This window comes from Antennarius striatus, chromosome 21, assembly GCF_040054535.1.
Source record: "Antennarius striatus isolate MH-2024 chromosome 21, ASM4005453v1, whole genome shotgun sequence".
NCBI lineage: Eukaryota > Metazoa > Chordata > Actinopteri > Lophiiformes > Antennariidae > Antennarius > Antennarius striatus.
The window spans coordinates 16,180,824-16,195,252 of NC_090796.1; the positions used below are offsets into that span (position 1 = coordinate 16,180,824).

Genomic DNA, 14,429 nt, shown 5'->3' on the forward strand with positions numbered 1-14,429 from the left:
ACACACACACACACAGAGTCACACACACTCACACACCATCCTTTTTTATATTTAACTGTCTAATGAAGAAGGAAATGCCACGCAACGCGCAAAGCATCATGGGAACCTCCATCCCGCTGAACGCGCCGCTTCAGCGGTAAACCGATGGGCGTCAACGCGACATCCGGGGCGCCGTGGAGCGAATCACGGCGGAGCTGTCACGGAGCGGTCCGCCCAGCTGACTGGATGAACGGGGTCCAATCATGGAGCGCACGTGCGGAGGAGAGCCTTTTAACCCCTTCCTGCAAACAGCTGGTGGATCGATGATGACGTCACGTGGAAAGTTTGACCAGAATCTGCAGGTTAGTCATCTCAATCATTCATACTAAATGAACTGAAGTGGGTTCCAGTGGGTTGTTGGTTCTAACCTCATGCTGTGTCAGTTAAACGGAACTAAACGGAACACAGGAAGCAGCCAATCAGGTTTCACCTCAACGGACTTCCTGGTTCGATTAAACTAGACTCAAAACTTGCAGATTGTGAACCTTGAAATGTTTCCTCCAGGTTCACACCTGGACCGGTTCACACCTGGACCGGTTCACACCTGGACCGGTTCACACCTGGACCGGTTCACACCAGAGAACCGAACACTGGATCCACTTTTCCCACTCTGCGTCCACCTTTACGCACGCCACCCCCCTCTGATCCGTCTCCATGACGCGTCCCCCGGTACCGGAACCGGTTTGTAGCTATACACTTATTATCACAGCTTGCGCCGGGCCGAGTCACGTGGTTGTGATCTATATTAGCTGAAGCTGTTGGGAGGCGCTGGGTTTTCCCAGGCAGCGGGTGAGACGTGTTGCTAGGAGACACCCAGAGAGACCGGGGGTGTGGAACCGGTGTGATGAGGAGACTGAGTTCACGGCTACTTTCTCCTCCACTAGCAGAATATTGATTGACGAAATAGTTGTCAATTGATCTTCTGTCGTTATTTCTAAGCCCAGATGCTCTTAAGAGCAGAATGTTAAATAATCCATTATATTTCTGGCCCTTAAATCGCAACACTCACGTCTGATCGTTTATCTTTATTGCAATAAATCTCCCTAAAGGCTGTAAAGTAAATAAATAATGAACACAATTAGTGTTTGGTGGCTGCTTGGACAAAATCCTGTGAAAACATTTCCATTATTCTCAACTCTCGATGGTTACATTTGATTAAAATCGATACTCTGATCAGGTTTCATATTCTGGGGGTGTTTTTTACCTCCCAGAAAGCTGCGCGGCTCCGGCGGATTAACGGGCGTTGGTTTGATTCCTGCAGCGTCCGGAGCGCGTCATGTCTGGAGCCACACTGCCCCCTGCTGGACGCGCCGGTCACTGCGGCCTCCCCGCAGGCGCGTCTCGCCAAGAGACTCATCAACGCTCGGCTATAATTTTAAGGTCAAATGAATCGTTGTGACATCTTGACAGCAGCAGCCCCCTCCTGCATTAAATTACATCCATATTGTCTTTTCGCCGGTGAACCGAGGCGGCAGTTATTGAGCGGATGAGATAAAATACCTCTGCTTAAGTCTCATACTGTGGTTGTGATATTAGGCAGGGTTATATTTAACCTCTGTAGCTGACAGAGAGGAGACAGGGTGTGTAGTGTGTGTGTGTGTGTGTGTGTGTGTGTGTGTGTGTGTGTGTGTGTGTGTGTGTGTGTGTGTGTGTGTGTGTGTGTGTGTGTGTGTGTGTGTGTGTGTGGCATTTGATCAGAAGCTGAGGTGTAAATCTGTCCGGCGGAGGAGACAATTAAACTAATGCAACCTGCAGCAGAAGGCCGGGCTGCCCATCCTGATGCCTGTTGGTGGGGGGGGGGGGTAATTAGGAAGAGGAGACCACACAGAGAGGAGCGTCTTATGACGTCATAATAAGTTCTCCTCTCTGGGCCTCATACTTTTTTTTTATCTGTGCACTATTAGTAGTTGAAAGTTGAGTGAAGGGGAGTGACCCTTAATTTAAAAAGTGCGTTTCTGGATGGTCACTGTTGTGACGTCATCATAAGTTGTTTTAAAGTTTCTTTCTGCGGTCCCGCTCCGCCCTCCAGCGGTGTCGCCTGTTATTTCGTGGTTTGTCCACTAGGGGGGGACTGTGAGCGGGACGAGCCGCCGGCTGCAGAGGCAGATTTTTTTTTTTTTTAAAGGAATTAAAGACATGATCTGCCTCACTCGTGGTTTTATTGCCCTTTAGAGCCTCTAACGCTCTGGTAGATTCTATAAAACAATACACTGCTGGTGGGTGTCTGCAGAAAAGCAGCCTGATGATCATTAACCCCGTGGGTTGTTGTTGATTCTGGCTCCATGGGGTGAATGCGTTGATAAATTCTGAATTGGAGGGGGGGGGGGCGTGGCTGATTCTCCCTTCACCTGCAGCGGCGCAGCTCCTCCATCCTCAGCCCGAAGGGAGGCTCTCTGACCCCGCCGTGATTGACTTGATCCTCCGAAGAAAAGCTGCCGTGACCTCAGAAAGCTGGAGGAAACTGTGGATGGAGACAGACATGGCAGGTCCACAATAGAAGCCATTAAACCCCCCTCTGACACACACACACACGTCTGAATTATTACTTTACAATGACACGGGGGCTTAAGGTTGCCATGTTTGACATCTCTGAACTTAAAACAGGGATAGAAGAGGAGAAACTGAGTGACGGCTGCCCCAGAGCAAAAATAATACTTATTTTAAAGTTTCAAAATTAACCCAAAGCAGAAAAGTCCAGATTTATATTAAATATAATGTCATATTGATGAATTGACACGTCATCAACAGAACCCGCGTTCATATTTCTCATATTTAAACGTCATTCTCTGGAAGATCGTTGCGCTTCCTCCCCGCTCAGGCGTTATTAGCGGCACTGGGTCTTCTGGGGTTAAATGCCCCCCACCCCTCCATCAGACTCCAGTTTGTGGTGGTGGGGGGTGGGAGACACACACCTCAAAGCCAAACAATTACATCAAGGTCATGGAGAGGAGGAATGTTCTGCCGATTAGCGCGGAGCTGCAGGAGCAACCTGCGGTGCGCGGCCCTCCTGAGGATGACGGAAGGAGTTCCAAACGTTCCAGAGTTCGACGCGAGTTTTATCAGCTGATGGAGGATCGATCATCTGATCGAATAAATAAATAATAATCTAAAAATAATCCTCTTTTTGTATCCCACACATAGTTTTTTGTTGTATGTTTCATTGTTAGTGTTAATTATAGGGAGTGACGTCATTTAGTGAGGCAGGAACAGGACGACCTTTCCTCTGGAGGGTTCTGGGGTTATTTTCTGTTGACACTAAACTTGCGGCGCTCTTGAAGCGCAAACGGATTTCTCTCCAGAGACGGAGGGTTTTCTCCTCATGCGGGTCTCCGGTGTTTGGGTTTGACACCATCCCGCAGAGAGTTCAACGAGTTCTGTGGTGACGACAGCACACAAATAAACAGATAGATGAAAATAACAGAGCTGTGGCAAATTAAATCTAATTTTAGTCCATGATTTTTGATCGAGATTAATTGATGTGAGGGAAATTTGTGAAAGGAAAAAAAAAGGTAAAAATTTATGGTAACACCGAAGTTGGGCTGAACAAAAAATAATAAACCAGGCAAAAATAGATTAAAAGTTTTTAATGTATTATTTTTTTATATTGATTTTCCAGGGTCTGTGATATAAACTAACATCCACATAGTCATTTTCACTTTTTTTTATTTCATATAAGGTAAAATCTAAAAGATGTTTTCCATTCTCTAAAAAAGTTCCCATGCGTAATTACGCACGGACACCTCCTGTGCCTTAAAGATAATAAACCTGAATCTACTGTGACGTTGCGTCCTGCATTTGAAAGCAGCTGATTGGTAGAGAATTGAGTCGATATGAGGGGGGGCTGTGCCGGGACAGAGAGAAGGGGGTGTGACGATCCCTAAACTTTTCTTCAATGGGCTACCTGTAGAGGCTCCGGGCGCTGCGCGTAACGGCGCATAAATACTGCGCCCTGTGAGGATGAGCTCAGACCCAAAAGGAGAGACGCAGAGAAGAGATAAGAGAGTTTGGGAATCTGGTCAGGGCGGATTATGAACTCTTTTGGACATCAACCCCCCAGCCAGCAGACCAGCCCCATTCAGCACCACAGCGCGCAGGAGCTCCTGGACATGGCCGTGTACTGTGACAACTACGGTGTGTACCAACAGAACCTGCACCACCATCACGCACAGAGGCCCCCGACGCACCCGTCCAGCTACGGCCTGGGGGAGTACACCTCCCCGTCCACGAACCCCTACCTTTGGCTGAACGGACCCGGGATCAACTCCTCCCCGTATCTACCGGGGAACAACGGCTCGTCTTACATTCAGTCCGGATACGGATCGAACCAGAGGCAGTTCTTACCCCCTCCGTCCGGGTTCGGCGGCGCAGACCTGGGGTGGCTGTCCATCTCCAGCCAGCAGGAGCTCTTCAAGATGGTCAGGCCTCCGTATTCCTACTCCGCGCTGATAGCCATGGCCATACAAAACGCCCAAGACAAGAAGCTGACTCTGAGTCAGATCTATCAGTACGTCGCTGAAAATTTCCCTTTCTATAAGAAGAGCAAAGCCGGATGGCAGAATTCCATCCGCCACAACTTGTCCCTGAACGACTGCTTCAAGAAGGTGGCTCGGGATGAGGATGACCCAGGTGAGTCTGGAATACGTGTTACCTGTTAAATCTGCTTCATGTGTGCGTAAAGTTGTATTTTATCAGTGGAATTTAACGCATCTGATTGGACTTTAAAACCTACATTACTAGGAAATATATTTATTGTAAATGTAATCTCCTCCAGGTAAAGGGAACTATTGGACTCTGGATCCAAACTGTGAGAAGATGTTCGACAACGGGAATTTCAGAAGAAAGAGGAAACGCAGGACTGACATAAACGGATCTGACAGCGCGGCTCTGCCCATCAAGACGGAGGACGGTCCCCTCAAGCTGTCCGACACCGCCAGCCTGCTGAGCTCCTCCCCGCCCAGCCTGCACGGATCTCCGGCCTCCACGGAGCCCAAGTCGTCCCCGTCTCAGTCCGCGGAGCACAGCCCGTGTTTCAGCAGCTTCGTGTCCAGCGTCAACTCCCTGCTGGCGCACAACGGAGGCGCAGACGGCTCCCGCGGCGGGGAGCGGGACTACGGCTCCACGCATCAAGGGGGACTGTCTCAGACCAGAGAGGGCATGTCCGGACCGGGCTCCTACTCGCCCTCTTTAATCTCCCCCCTGAACTCTGACAATAGAATGAACTATTACGCATCAGCGCAGAGCCTCTCCAACCATTTTAGCGTCAATAACCTCATTTACGGCCGGGAAGGAACGGAGGTGTAGACTTTAAAGACCCTCATTTATCACGCCTTAGTCTTCACGTTTCTTTTATAGCCTGCAGTTATTATTCTTATTCTGCTTTGGTGGGCCTCAGAGTAAAACTAGCGCTGGAACCGAACTGGTATTTTGCCATCATGACACCTCGAACCTGGGAAATTGAAGTTTGGCTCAATTAGAAAGGAATTATCGTCTTCCCGGTGTCCCACAAAGAAAACGTTCATTTATATAAACCCGACAAATCAGCCCCATGAGACAATCAGTGACCCGAGGGATGAAAACTCTATTTTTATTTTTATACTGGTTCCTTTGGGCTCATTCCCTGTTTTAAAAGCAGAAGAAGAAGAAAAATGTACAGAGATTATTTTCCTAATTAAATACGTGACATGTAATTCAGACTGAATTGTGTTTTATTTAAACTCAAGTCGATGTTTGAATAAAAATCATTTATTTTAACCTGAAGGTTGATGCGTGTTGTTCCTGCCTTCAAACAATTTATCTTTCCTCTAAATTTAACAAATGTCGTGTTTTTACTTCCTCGATCGTAACTCTGACGTCACTTATTTTAGCCGCAAACCTGACGTTCGTGTTCCGGGTTTATTCTCGTTGAGCGTTTATCCGTGCGTAATTACGCACTGGAGCCTCAGATCAGATTAACGCCGGGTGGTAATTGTGACATCACTCTTTGAGGTCATTCTAAATAATTCAGCATAACTGATATATTCAGATAAAGAGTTTACAATTTATGTAAATCAGTCACTTATTTAAAAAAAAAAAAAAGAACTCAGCTCCTGTCGGGTCCAAACATTTAAAACTGTTCAGATTTCATTCTGGAACTTTTTCATTTTGTAATAAAACTCTTTAATTCTCCAGTTTTTCAGAGACTGTCAGGAAATCTGAAGTCAAGTGTTTGTAAGCGGTAAAGTGTGGAAGACGGAGACATTTTCCACTTGTCACTTCCAATAGTTTCAGCCAGCAGTCAGACCTTTAGCTTCCTCCTGCAGGGTTCAGGAGTTCATCCGCTCAGAATGCTCCAGTTCTGCTCACCACACAGAAGCACTTCAGTTGTAAAATTCAGTTTGAATTGATGCCCAAATACCAGCATTTACTTTTATAAATGCATCCAAACTTCCCGTCTGAAATCCGTTTTAATCAGTGACATCACTTCGCTGCATTTTGCACCTGTTTCCATCTTTCCCCCCAAAGTGTCACGCAAAGCGCCGGCTGTTTGTTTGTGTGTCTGTGTGAGACCTGATTATGGGATTTCTATTTTGCTGCCTTGCTTTTGTGGAACAAGAGCGTTCAAACATTATGTCCTGTTCTGTTGGTTTCCCGGTGACCCGGGGGGAACCCGACAGAAAGCCTGCTATTGGAGAGAGAAAATAGTGAGTAATTCAAGTGATTTAACACCCTTGTCCGGTCTTTATTTCCAAACAATATGGATACGCACGGAATCAAAGCGGGTAAATAAGAGGAAACACCTCGTAATTGGTTGATAATTGAGATCGCTCAGGCGCTCTGTGGTCTGGAATAAAAGAAAAATTAATTGACAAGACTTTCGTGGCCCTTGTTGGAACACAATGGAAGCTGGCAATTCAAGAGATCCCCTCCTGGGCTCAAATGAAAATATTACGATCTGAAGATCTGGGAACAAATTATCTCTCTCTGGCCACATTTGGCTCTATTATCTGCGGAGCAGGGCCTCCGATCAGACAAAGAGGATTTTTGTCATACGGGATCAGGTTCTCACAGTTAGAAGAAGAGGAGTGAGAGGAGCGCTCCACAAGCGGAACGTGTTTTCATCCTATTAAAGGGTTTCATGAAGCGATGATTCAATATTATATTATGGATCTTTTTTAATCAGGCAATTTCAGAGGGAATCCAACAATTATACAACCAGAAAATACCAAATATAACCGATTATTCTTACTTTTAATTCTAATAGGAGAATATTTTTTTAATGGTAGCTGTTATTGAGCACACGAAAGAATCCACACCTGCTTTCCAAGTTCGACCCCCCACCCCCCCACCCACCATAACTGTTCTCAGAAAGGTTTCGCTCCAGTGCCCGACGCCCGGAGGGCACATTTACCCATGAATATCAGTCAGGCCACCGTGTCTCTGCTCTGCCTGCTCCAAGTGGCCCCCGGCTCCGGGGCTGGGGGGTTCCAGGGCCTAGCGGAATACCTCAGCATAAGGGTGGCTGCCGGTCCTCGCTCTCGCCTGGTGGGCTAAACCCATAATGATGGGTTTCGGCCCACAAAGGGTCATCCCTCCGAGGCGAGGCCGGCTCGCCGTGGAGGGAGTCGGTATTTCAGAACTGGATTAATTTAATCCCCTTCTCCCCCCTCCCCCCCTGTTCAGGAGCAGATCCGGTCATCCAGAGCCAATTACAGAGAGCGAGGATGTGTTTCCTGCGTCGTCTGCTGCACCTGCAGGTGAGTTTAACCGAGAGGCCGGATTACAGGCCTGGAGGACGTAAATAAAGAGACACACATTTTAAATGTGAACCAACAACCAGAAATACACCCAGAGGAGTCGTCGGCAAAGAGGAGTCAGTGTTCGCTTAAAGATCCTTTATTTACGCTGCCTGACAGACAAATCTGAGGGGGAACCGACTCCACTGAAGGTCATGATATCTCAGCAGAAAGGGGGGGGGGGTCGATTACAGTCGGGTCCCATCTGTTTGTAGCAGTCAGCGGGCGTCACAGGGATGATTTCTTGGATTACAGCTCAATCTCTGGAGGAAGTTAAATATCGGAGCGAACGATATGATGACAGCTTCTGGGGAAGGCGCGAAATGAGCGTAAATGTGTAGGCGAGGTGGTGGTGGTGGGGGGGTCGCCTGTCTAAAAAACGCTTTAAACGGATGGTGTGTGCAAACGATAGCTGAGGAGAATGTCACCCGATTCGGTTTCATCCTCCTCCATCCGACGCCCATAAAGAATCCTAACGTATGGGCCGGAGCTGCATGGGATCGCCGCGCCGCACCGGCGGCATATGGATTATTTTATACAGAACAAGAGGGATTATCTGCACAAAAGCATGAGAAAATTTCCCCCCGACATCCTCCACAGTTTGATTTCACACAGATAAGAGTCAGAGAGGAAGACGGTGCAGACGTTTTGAGCTCAAGGATCCAGAATTTTCGAAAAAGCCTGGAAGGCTCCTGTCTGGACAACCGATCCCTAAACAGTGTAACCGATCTCCCCCCCCCCCCTCACTTTGTCGCTGAAATATATTTTGACACAGTCTTTGTTCTCACATTAGGGAACTGTAGGCAGATCATCCGTTACCTGTGACCTCTGTCATAACAAAGCGTAGCGTTGGTTTTTTTCGCACACCGCTGAGAAGCCAGACAGACAAATAAAAAATAATCCACTACATAAAGAGAATAAACCTTATTCCAACTCTTTTTATTAGAGTAATATTCTCTAATTATGTAAGGCACATGTGTCAAACTGAAGGCCCCGGGGGGCCAAATGTGGCCCTCCACGTCAGTGTCTAAAAATAAATAGGTCAAAAGTGTGCTTTAACAAAAACTACATTTCCCACAATGCAGTAATTCAGCTCATTTTTAACTTTGACAAAAAAGTTTTGAACAGAGTTAACGTCCTAACTTGTGTCTGATGTTATTTTTCTTTATTGATTGATAGTTTGATCCTTGATTGATGGATTTCTGTGGATTTAATAACCTGACGAATTAAAAGGATTTATGTTAGAACAGAGAAACAAACAAACAAACATGTTTTTTCTGTAGAATAAGTTATAAATTCAATTATTTATCATTAAGGAGTAGCTACATTGAGTTACATTAAAATGAGTTACATTTAGTTACATTTATTAGTTACATTAAGGAGTAGTTACATTGAGTTACATTAAAATGAGTTACATTTACTTACATTTATTAGTTACATTAAGGAGTAGTTACATTGAGTTACATTAAAATGAGTTACATTTACTTACATTTATTAGTTACATTAAGGAGTAGTTACATTGAGTTACATTAAAATGAGTTACATTTACTTACATTTATTAGTTACATTAAGGAGTAGTTACATTGAGTTACATTAAAATGAGTTACATTTACTTACATTTATTAGTTACATCTGGCCCTTTGAGGACATGAAATTCCAAACCGTGACTTGATGAGAACAACATCCTGGGTTGACGCAGCATCCATTTCTGTGTGAACAAATATCTACCGGCTAATATGTGATCAATCCGGCTCGGTTCAGGACCCACTTTGACCGTTGGTGATGCTTCACCAACAGGGGGGGGGGGGGGGGGCAATAGCCTGTTGTGTGCTGGCTGACGCCTCGCAGTGATACCACCCGGCTAGCAACACCTGCACGCTGTCATTACCTGCTCCTCACAGACAGGAAGTGGTGACAGATGAAAGAGGAAGTGGCTACCCAGAGGGAGTCTGCCCCCCCCCCCCCCGCCGCAGCCTGGGACCTTCTGGTGGCGAGACGGAAGTGAGGAGATCATTCGGTACTCTGGGGGGTGGGGGGGGTGGGAGGGGAACCTGAAAATAGCTACCTCTGCGCCGCTTGTCAGTGGCTGTGAGGAGATCTTAAGGAAGCCATCTCTCAGAGATGCGTCCCATCAGAAGAACCCCCCCCCCCCCCCGCTGTCAGACGACGCGGCCCACCTGGAGCTCCTTTCATGCACGTCATCCTGAAGCTTCAGCGTGTTTCTGCAGAAGCAGAAACTGATCTGGTGTGTGTTTCTCACCCTCCATTTGGCTGCAGTCCTGTGTGATGCTGGTGCATCTGCCCCGGGGAATTCACCAACTGCCCCCCCCTCCCTCCCTCAGCACAAAGCAACACCCCCCACCACCACCACCTTCTCCGGCCCCTAATGAGACCCCCTACCTCCTGCTTCTATTATAAGGGGATGCATACCAATAGAGAGACAGGAGCGAGGAGACACCTCTGGAACCCCCCACCCCCCACCCCCACCCCCCCATCAGAGAGGACTCCCATCAACATTCGGCCCAGATTTGAGTTTTCATCCACGTAAGCTGCAGATGAGCCACGGCTGAAGGCTCTAAATGATAGGCTTTCAAAAGGGACATGCGTGCCCCCCCCCGCCCCCCTCCTCCAAATGCCTCCATTGTGTTTGCCACTAATCCCAGCATGCACTTCAAGGCACTGGTTGGACTTCTGAGGCGGCTGCTATCATCTCAGAGAGGAGGGGCAGGGAGGCAGCGCTTTAATCATGGAGATGTTCTGCGGTGATAAGACCATCGCCCCCCCCCCCCCCATCAGCTCGTCATTAGAACACAATCAGCTATTGATACGTCTCCGTCTATCGCCTGCATTAATTAACGTCTTGACATTTCTGCGGAAAATGAAAACACAATTTTAACACTTTGTGCAACAACAAAAACCCTCCTGTAGCGCAGGACAGGAACGACTTATGCTAATTAGCCGAGCGAGCGTTCTAAGAAACACCGGCGAGTGTGTTGACTCTGGATTTGGAGTCTATCAACCCCAAACAGCTTGTGTTTCCACCATAAACACATGACATGCACCCCGTCAGGGGAAAAACAAGCTTCCAGGCTGCTGCAGGAACTCTTGCTAGCGGCGGATCAGTCTGCCGACGATGCGATTTTGCGTGTGTGTGTGTGTGTGTGTGTTCTCTTTGGCGTCCCACCTCCGTGACATCATCCAGGAAACAAACACACACACACACGGCATTTTCGAGGAACGAAAAACGCAAATCTTTTGAAGAGAAGAGTTTTAGATCTGCAAGCAGGATGAGCCCCAGTCTGATTTGTTTTCTCCATTAAACACGACCCCGAAGACCTGATTTCTGTATCTTAGGCTTATCTTAGCTTAGTTTAGTTTAACCTTATTTGTTAAAAAAAAAACCCAACATGGAGAGCTGTAGTTTTTATTTTTATTCCAAGTCCATCTCGACCCTCTTCTGCTAATTTGAAGAGTCTGGTTCTCCGGACCTCTGGTGGTCTCAGCGTCAAACGGACACCCAACCCTTTCCCCGACATCGGGAAAACCGTGAACGGCCTCTGTTGGAACACGTTCCGACTTTGCATTCAGGCTCTTAAATGAGCGGCACACTTTTTTATTTACCTCAGACTCACTCCTTTCATTACTCTCTGCTTTTAGGCTGCCTGACGGGATTCAGAGGGAGGTGTCGTAGCTATTATCATTATGCTAATGGTGCTTGTCACCACCATTTAAATCACTATAGAGAGGAGGCTTAAAAGTAGCTATCAAGCTAGTCTGCCGGTCTTGAGGACCACCCCGGTCTGTCTGCAGCCCGATAGGTCACTACATGTCCACAGGCCCACGGGGGATACGAACCAGGAGGCCAGAGCGCCCTGGGGCGGGTCCTGGAGAGCGAGACCGCTGACCTCATTTGCATCTATTTGAATATGATTAGTCATTAATGACCTTCACCGCGGAGCAGAAAGAGGTCGTCCCTCGGGTCTCCTGTGGCGTCTGGGCGTTCGGCTGGATCCCGAGTCGAATGCAAACGACTGTCGAACCAGTCCGACAGCGATGCAGCGACAAGCGATTCATTTCTATTCCAGTAGAACATGCCAGACACACTGACCTCTGACCTCTGCGTACATGTCAACACATGTCATGTGGGTTTGCCACCACCATCCGACCATGGATGGATGGATGGATGGATGGATTCAAATTACTTCCGACTCACAATCTAGGAATACGCGCGTGTTTCTGCCGAATCGTCAGCCGCCGCCACCAACAGTGTCAAAATAGCCCCACATGATAAAAGCCATCTGACGATGGATGGATGTATGGATGGATGGATGGATGGATGGATGGATGGATGGATGGATGGATAGATAGATTCAAATTACTTCTGACTCAAAATCAAAGAATATTCAAGTATTTCTGCAGAATCATCAGCCACCGCCACCACCAACAGTGTCAGATTCTTCCCACATGATAAAAGCCATCCAACCAAGGATGGATGGATGGATGGATGGATGGATGGATGGATGGATGGATTCAAATTACTTCCGACTCACAATCTAAGAATATTCACAAAGCGGAGCTTTACAATCTTCCAGAAACCTGCATTAATTGAAAAAAAAAAAAAAAAAAAAATCAGAATGGATGATGAACAGCGTTGAGCGTCTGCAGAGAAGACGACGCCCGTTGAAGCGTGCGTCGCTATGACAGCTGCTACGTTTAGATCAGACCGTCTAGCCAATAAAAATAATGAGGATGAATCACAGAGTTGTGCTGTTTTTTAATGGTGTGTAATGGTACGAGCGCTGACAGCATAATAGCCCCGGCCCTCCTGACTTTTCTCATTACGCGGCAGCGGAGGCCTTGTCCAATCACTATATTTAACCATAGCGGGGGCTATCATCCCCAGCCCATAATACTGGGCAGGCCTTTAATGAAGAGCACCATCATGGGGTTTAATAAAAAAGAGCCACCTGTTGAAGTGCCTGGGCCGACCTCGTCGTTTAAAGATGAATCACGTCACTCATGGAGATCGTGCACGCCGGAATGGGACGCGGCTTTTACCGCAGATGGGTTTAAGGCGAGTCCCGCGGTTTTATTTTGAAAACCACATCCATAGTTGGTCATAATCCAGTAAAAATCTTTGCAGATATGAAATGAAAGTTGTAACCAGGGGCGGATTCAGGTGTTCTTCGTTCCATTTCTAGCAGCGTTTCGTAAATACTCGGGACACCGACGTCAGAAACAGGTGATGTTAGCAGGACAGCGATGTCATCCCAGCTTGTGAACGGGACCAGTCGAGCGTACAGTAACGTGGGCCGAAGCCAAACTCAGAGGGAAGCTGTCAGCAGACAATACACTCTTCACCAAACCCGGTGCCAAAGTCCGGATCACGTAACCCAACATTTCCCAACATTTCCCAACATTTCCCAACATTTTGCGCCGCTTAAAGGCCGTTCACTAAGCCGACACGCAGGACGACACCGTCAGGAGTGGAAACGTTGATGGGGAGGATAAGTTGGCACCGGCTGGACCGGACTTGACAAACATCAAATATCTGTGGAAATGTCCCGCTGTCTCTCCAGTTGTTCTTGCCTCACTCTTTTTAGGGGGGGGGGGGCACCTGCGGGTCAGGTTGGACTATTATTTACAGTCAACAGCTCCAGGGATCCACATGTGGGACGGATCAGAAGTTTTAAATAGCAACCGCCTTCCTGGAGGATCGTCATTTTGCTGTATGGCAGGGGTGTCAGACTTAATCAAAGGGCCAGATGTAACTAATAAACGTAAGTAAATGTAACTCAATGTAACATAAATAAATGTAAGTACTCCTTACTGTTAAATAACTCTGGATTTATTCCTTATTCAAGTTATAAACATTACAGTTAGACGGAAAAAAAGTTTGTTTCTCTGTTCTAACATAAATCCTTTTAATTTAACAGGTTATTAAACCCACAGAACTCCGTCAATCAAGGATCAAACTATCAATCAATAAAGAAAAATAACATCAGACACAAGTTAGGACGTTAACTTTGTTCATAATGTTTTTGTCAGAGTTAAAATAGGCTGAATTAATGCATTGTGGGAAATGTAGTTTCTGGTCAAAGCAGACCTATTTGTGACCTATTTATTTTTAGACACTCTGACCTTTGATGCTCTCGCGGGCCACAAAAAATGATGTGGAGGGCCACATTTGGCCCTCTGGCCTTGAGTTTGACACATGCGCTGTACGGTGAATATAATATGCCGATGACATTCGACTGATTATAAGAGACCAATAGAACGGAAATAAAGGAATTTCAGGTGAAATTTGTGGAGCTAACGTCTAAGTGGGCTCGTAGCGTCGTCCTAAACGACTTTTAAAAACTCCTTGAGCTTGTTGGACAGAACTTAAGTCGGTTCTTTCGCTCTTTCTCGTGTAGTTTCTTCGGATCCTGCAGAACCAACTGCAAACCTTTTGGTTTCGCTGGTGTTTTCTCGTCGTGTTCATTCGTATCGACCCTTCCAGGCGCTGCCAGCCTCCTGAACACTTGTTTTGACGTCTGATGTGGAATATAGAACCCTCCTCTCAACGGCTCGCTCCTCAGCAGCATTCCTCTGTTAAGTGTTTGTGTCACACCGAGA

General features: G+C 47.0%; 1 protein-coding gene across 1 annotated transcript; it reads left to right on the forward strand.

Moving 5' to 3' along the window:
- Nucleotides 1–2,405: 2,405 nt before the first annotated feature.
- Nucleotides 2,406–5,727, forward strand: foxi1 (forkhead box i1). Its single transcript, XM_068305796.1, has 2 exons — nt 2,406–4,665; nt 4,811–5,727. Exons 1-2 carry the CDS (start codon nt 4,068–4,070, stop codon nt 5,338–5,340), a joined length of 1,128 nt encoding a protein of 375 aa, XP_068161897.1. The 5' UTR covers nt 2,406–4,067; the 3' UTR covers nt 5,341–5,727.
- The last annotated feature ends 8,702 nt before the right edge of the window (nt 5,728–14,429 follow it).

Coding starts and splice junctions, on each gene's coding strand:
- foxi1 (XM_068305796.1), top strand. CDS start 4,068: ATGAACTCTTTTGGACATCAACCCCCCAGCCAGCAGACCAGCCCCATT. Junction 4,666..4,810: donor TCGGGATGAGGATGACCCAG/GTGAGTCTGGAA, acceptor AATCTCCTCCAG/GTAAAGGGAACTATTGGACT.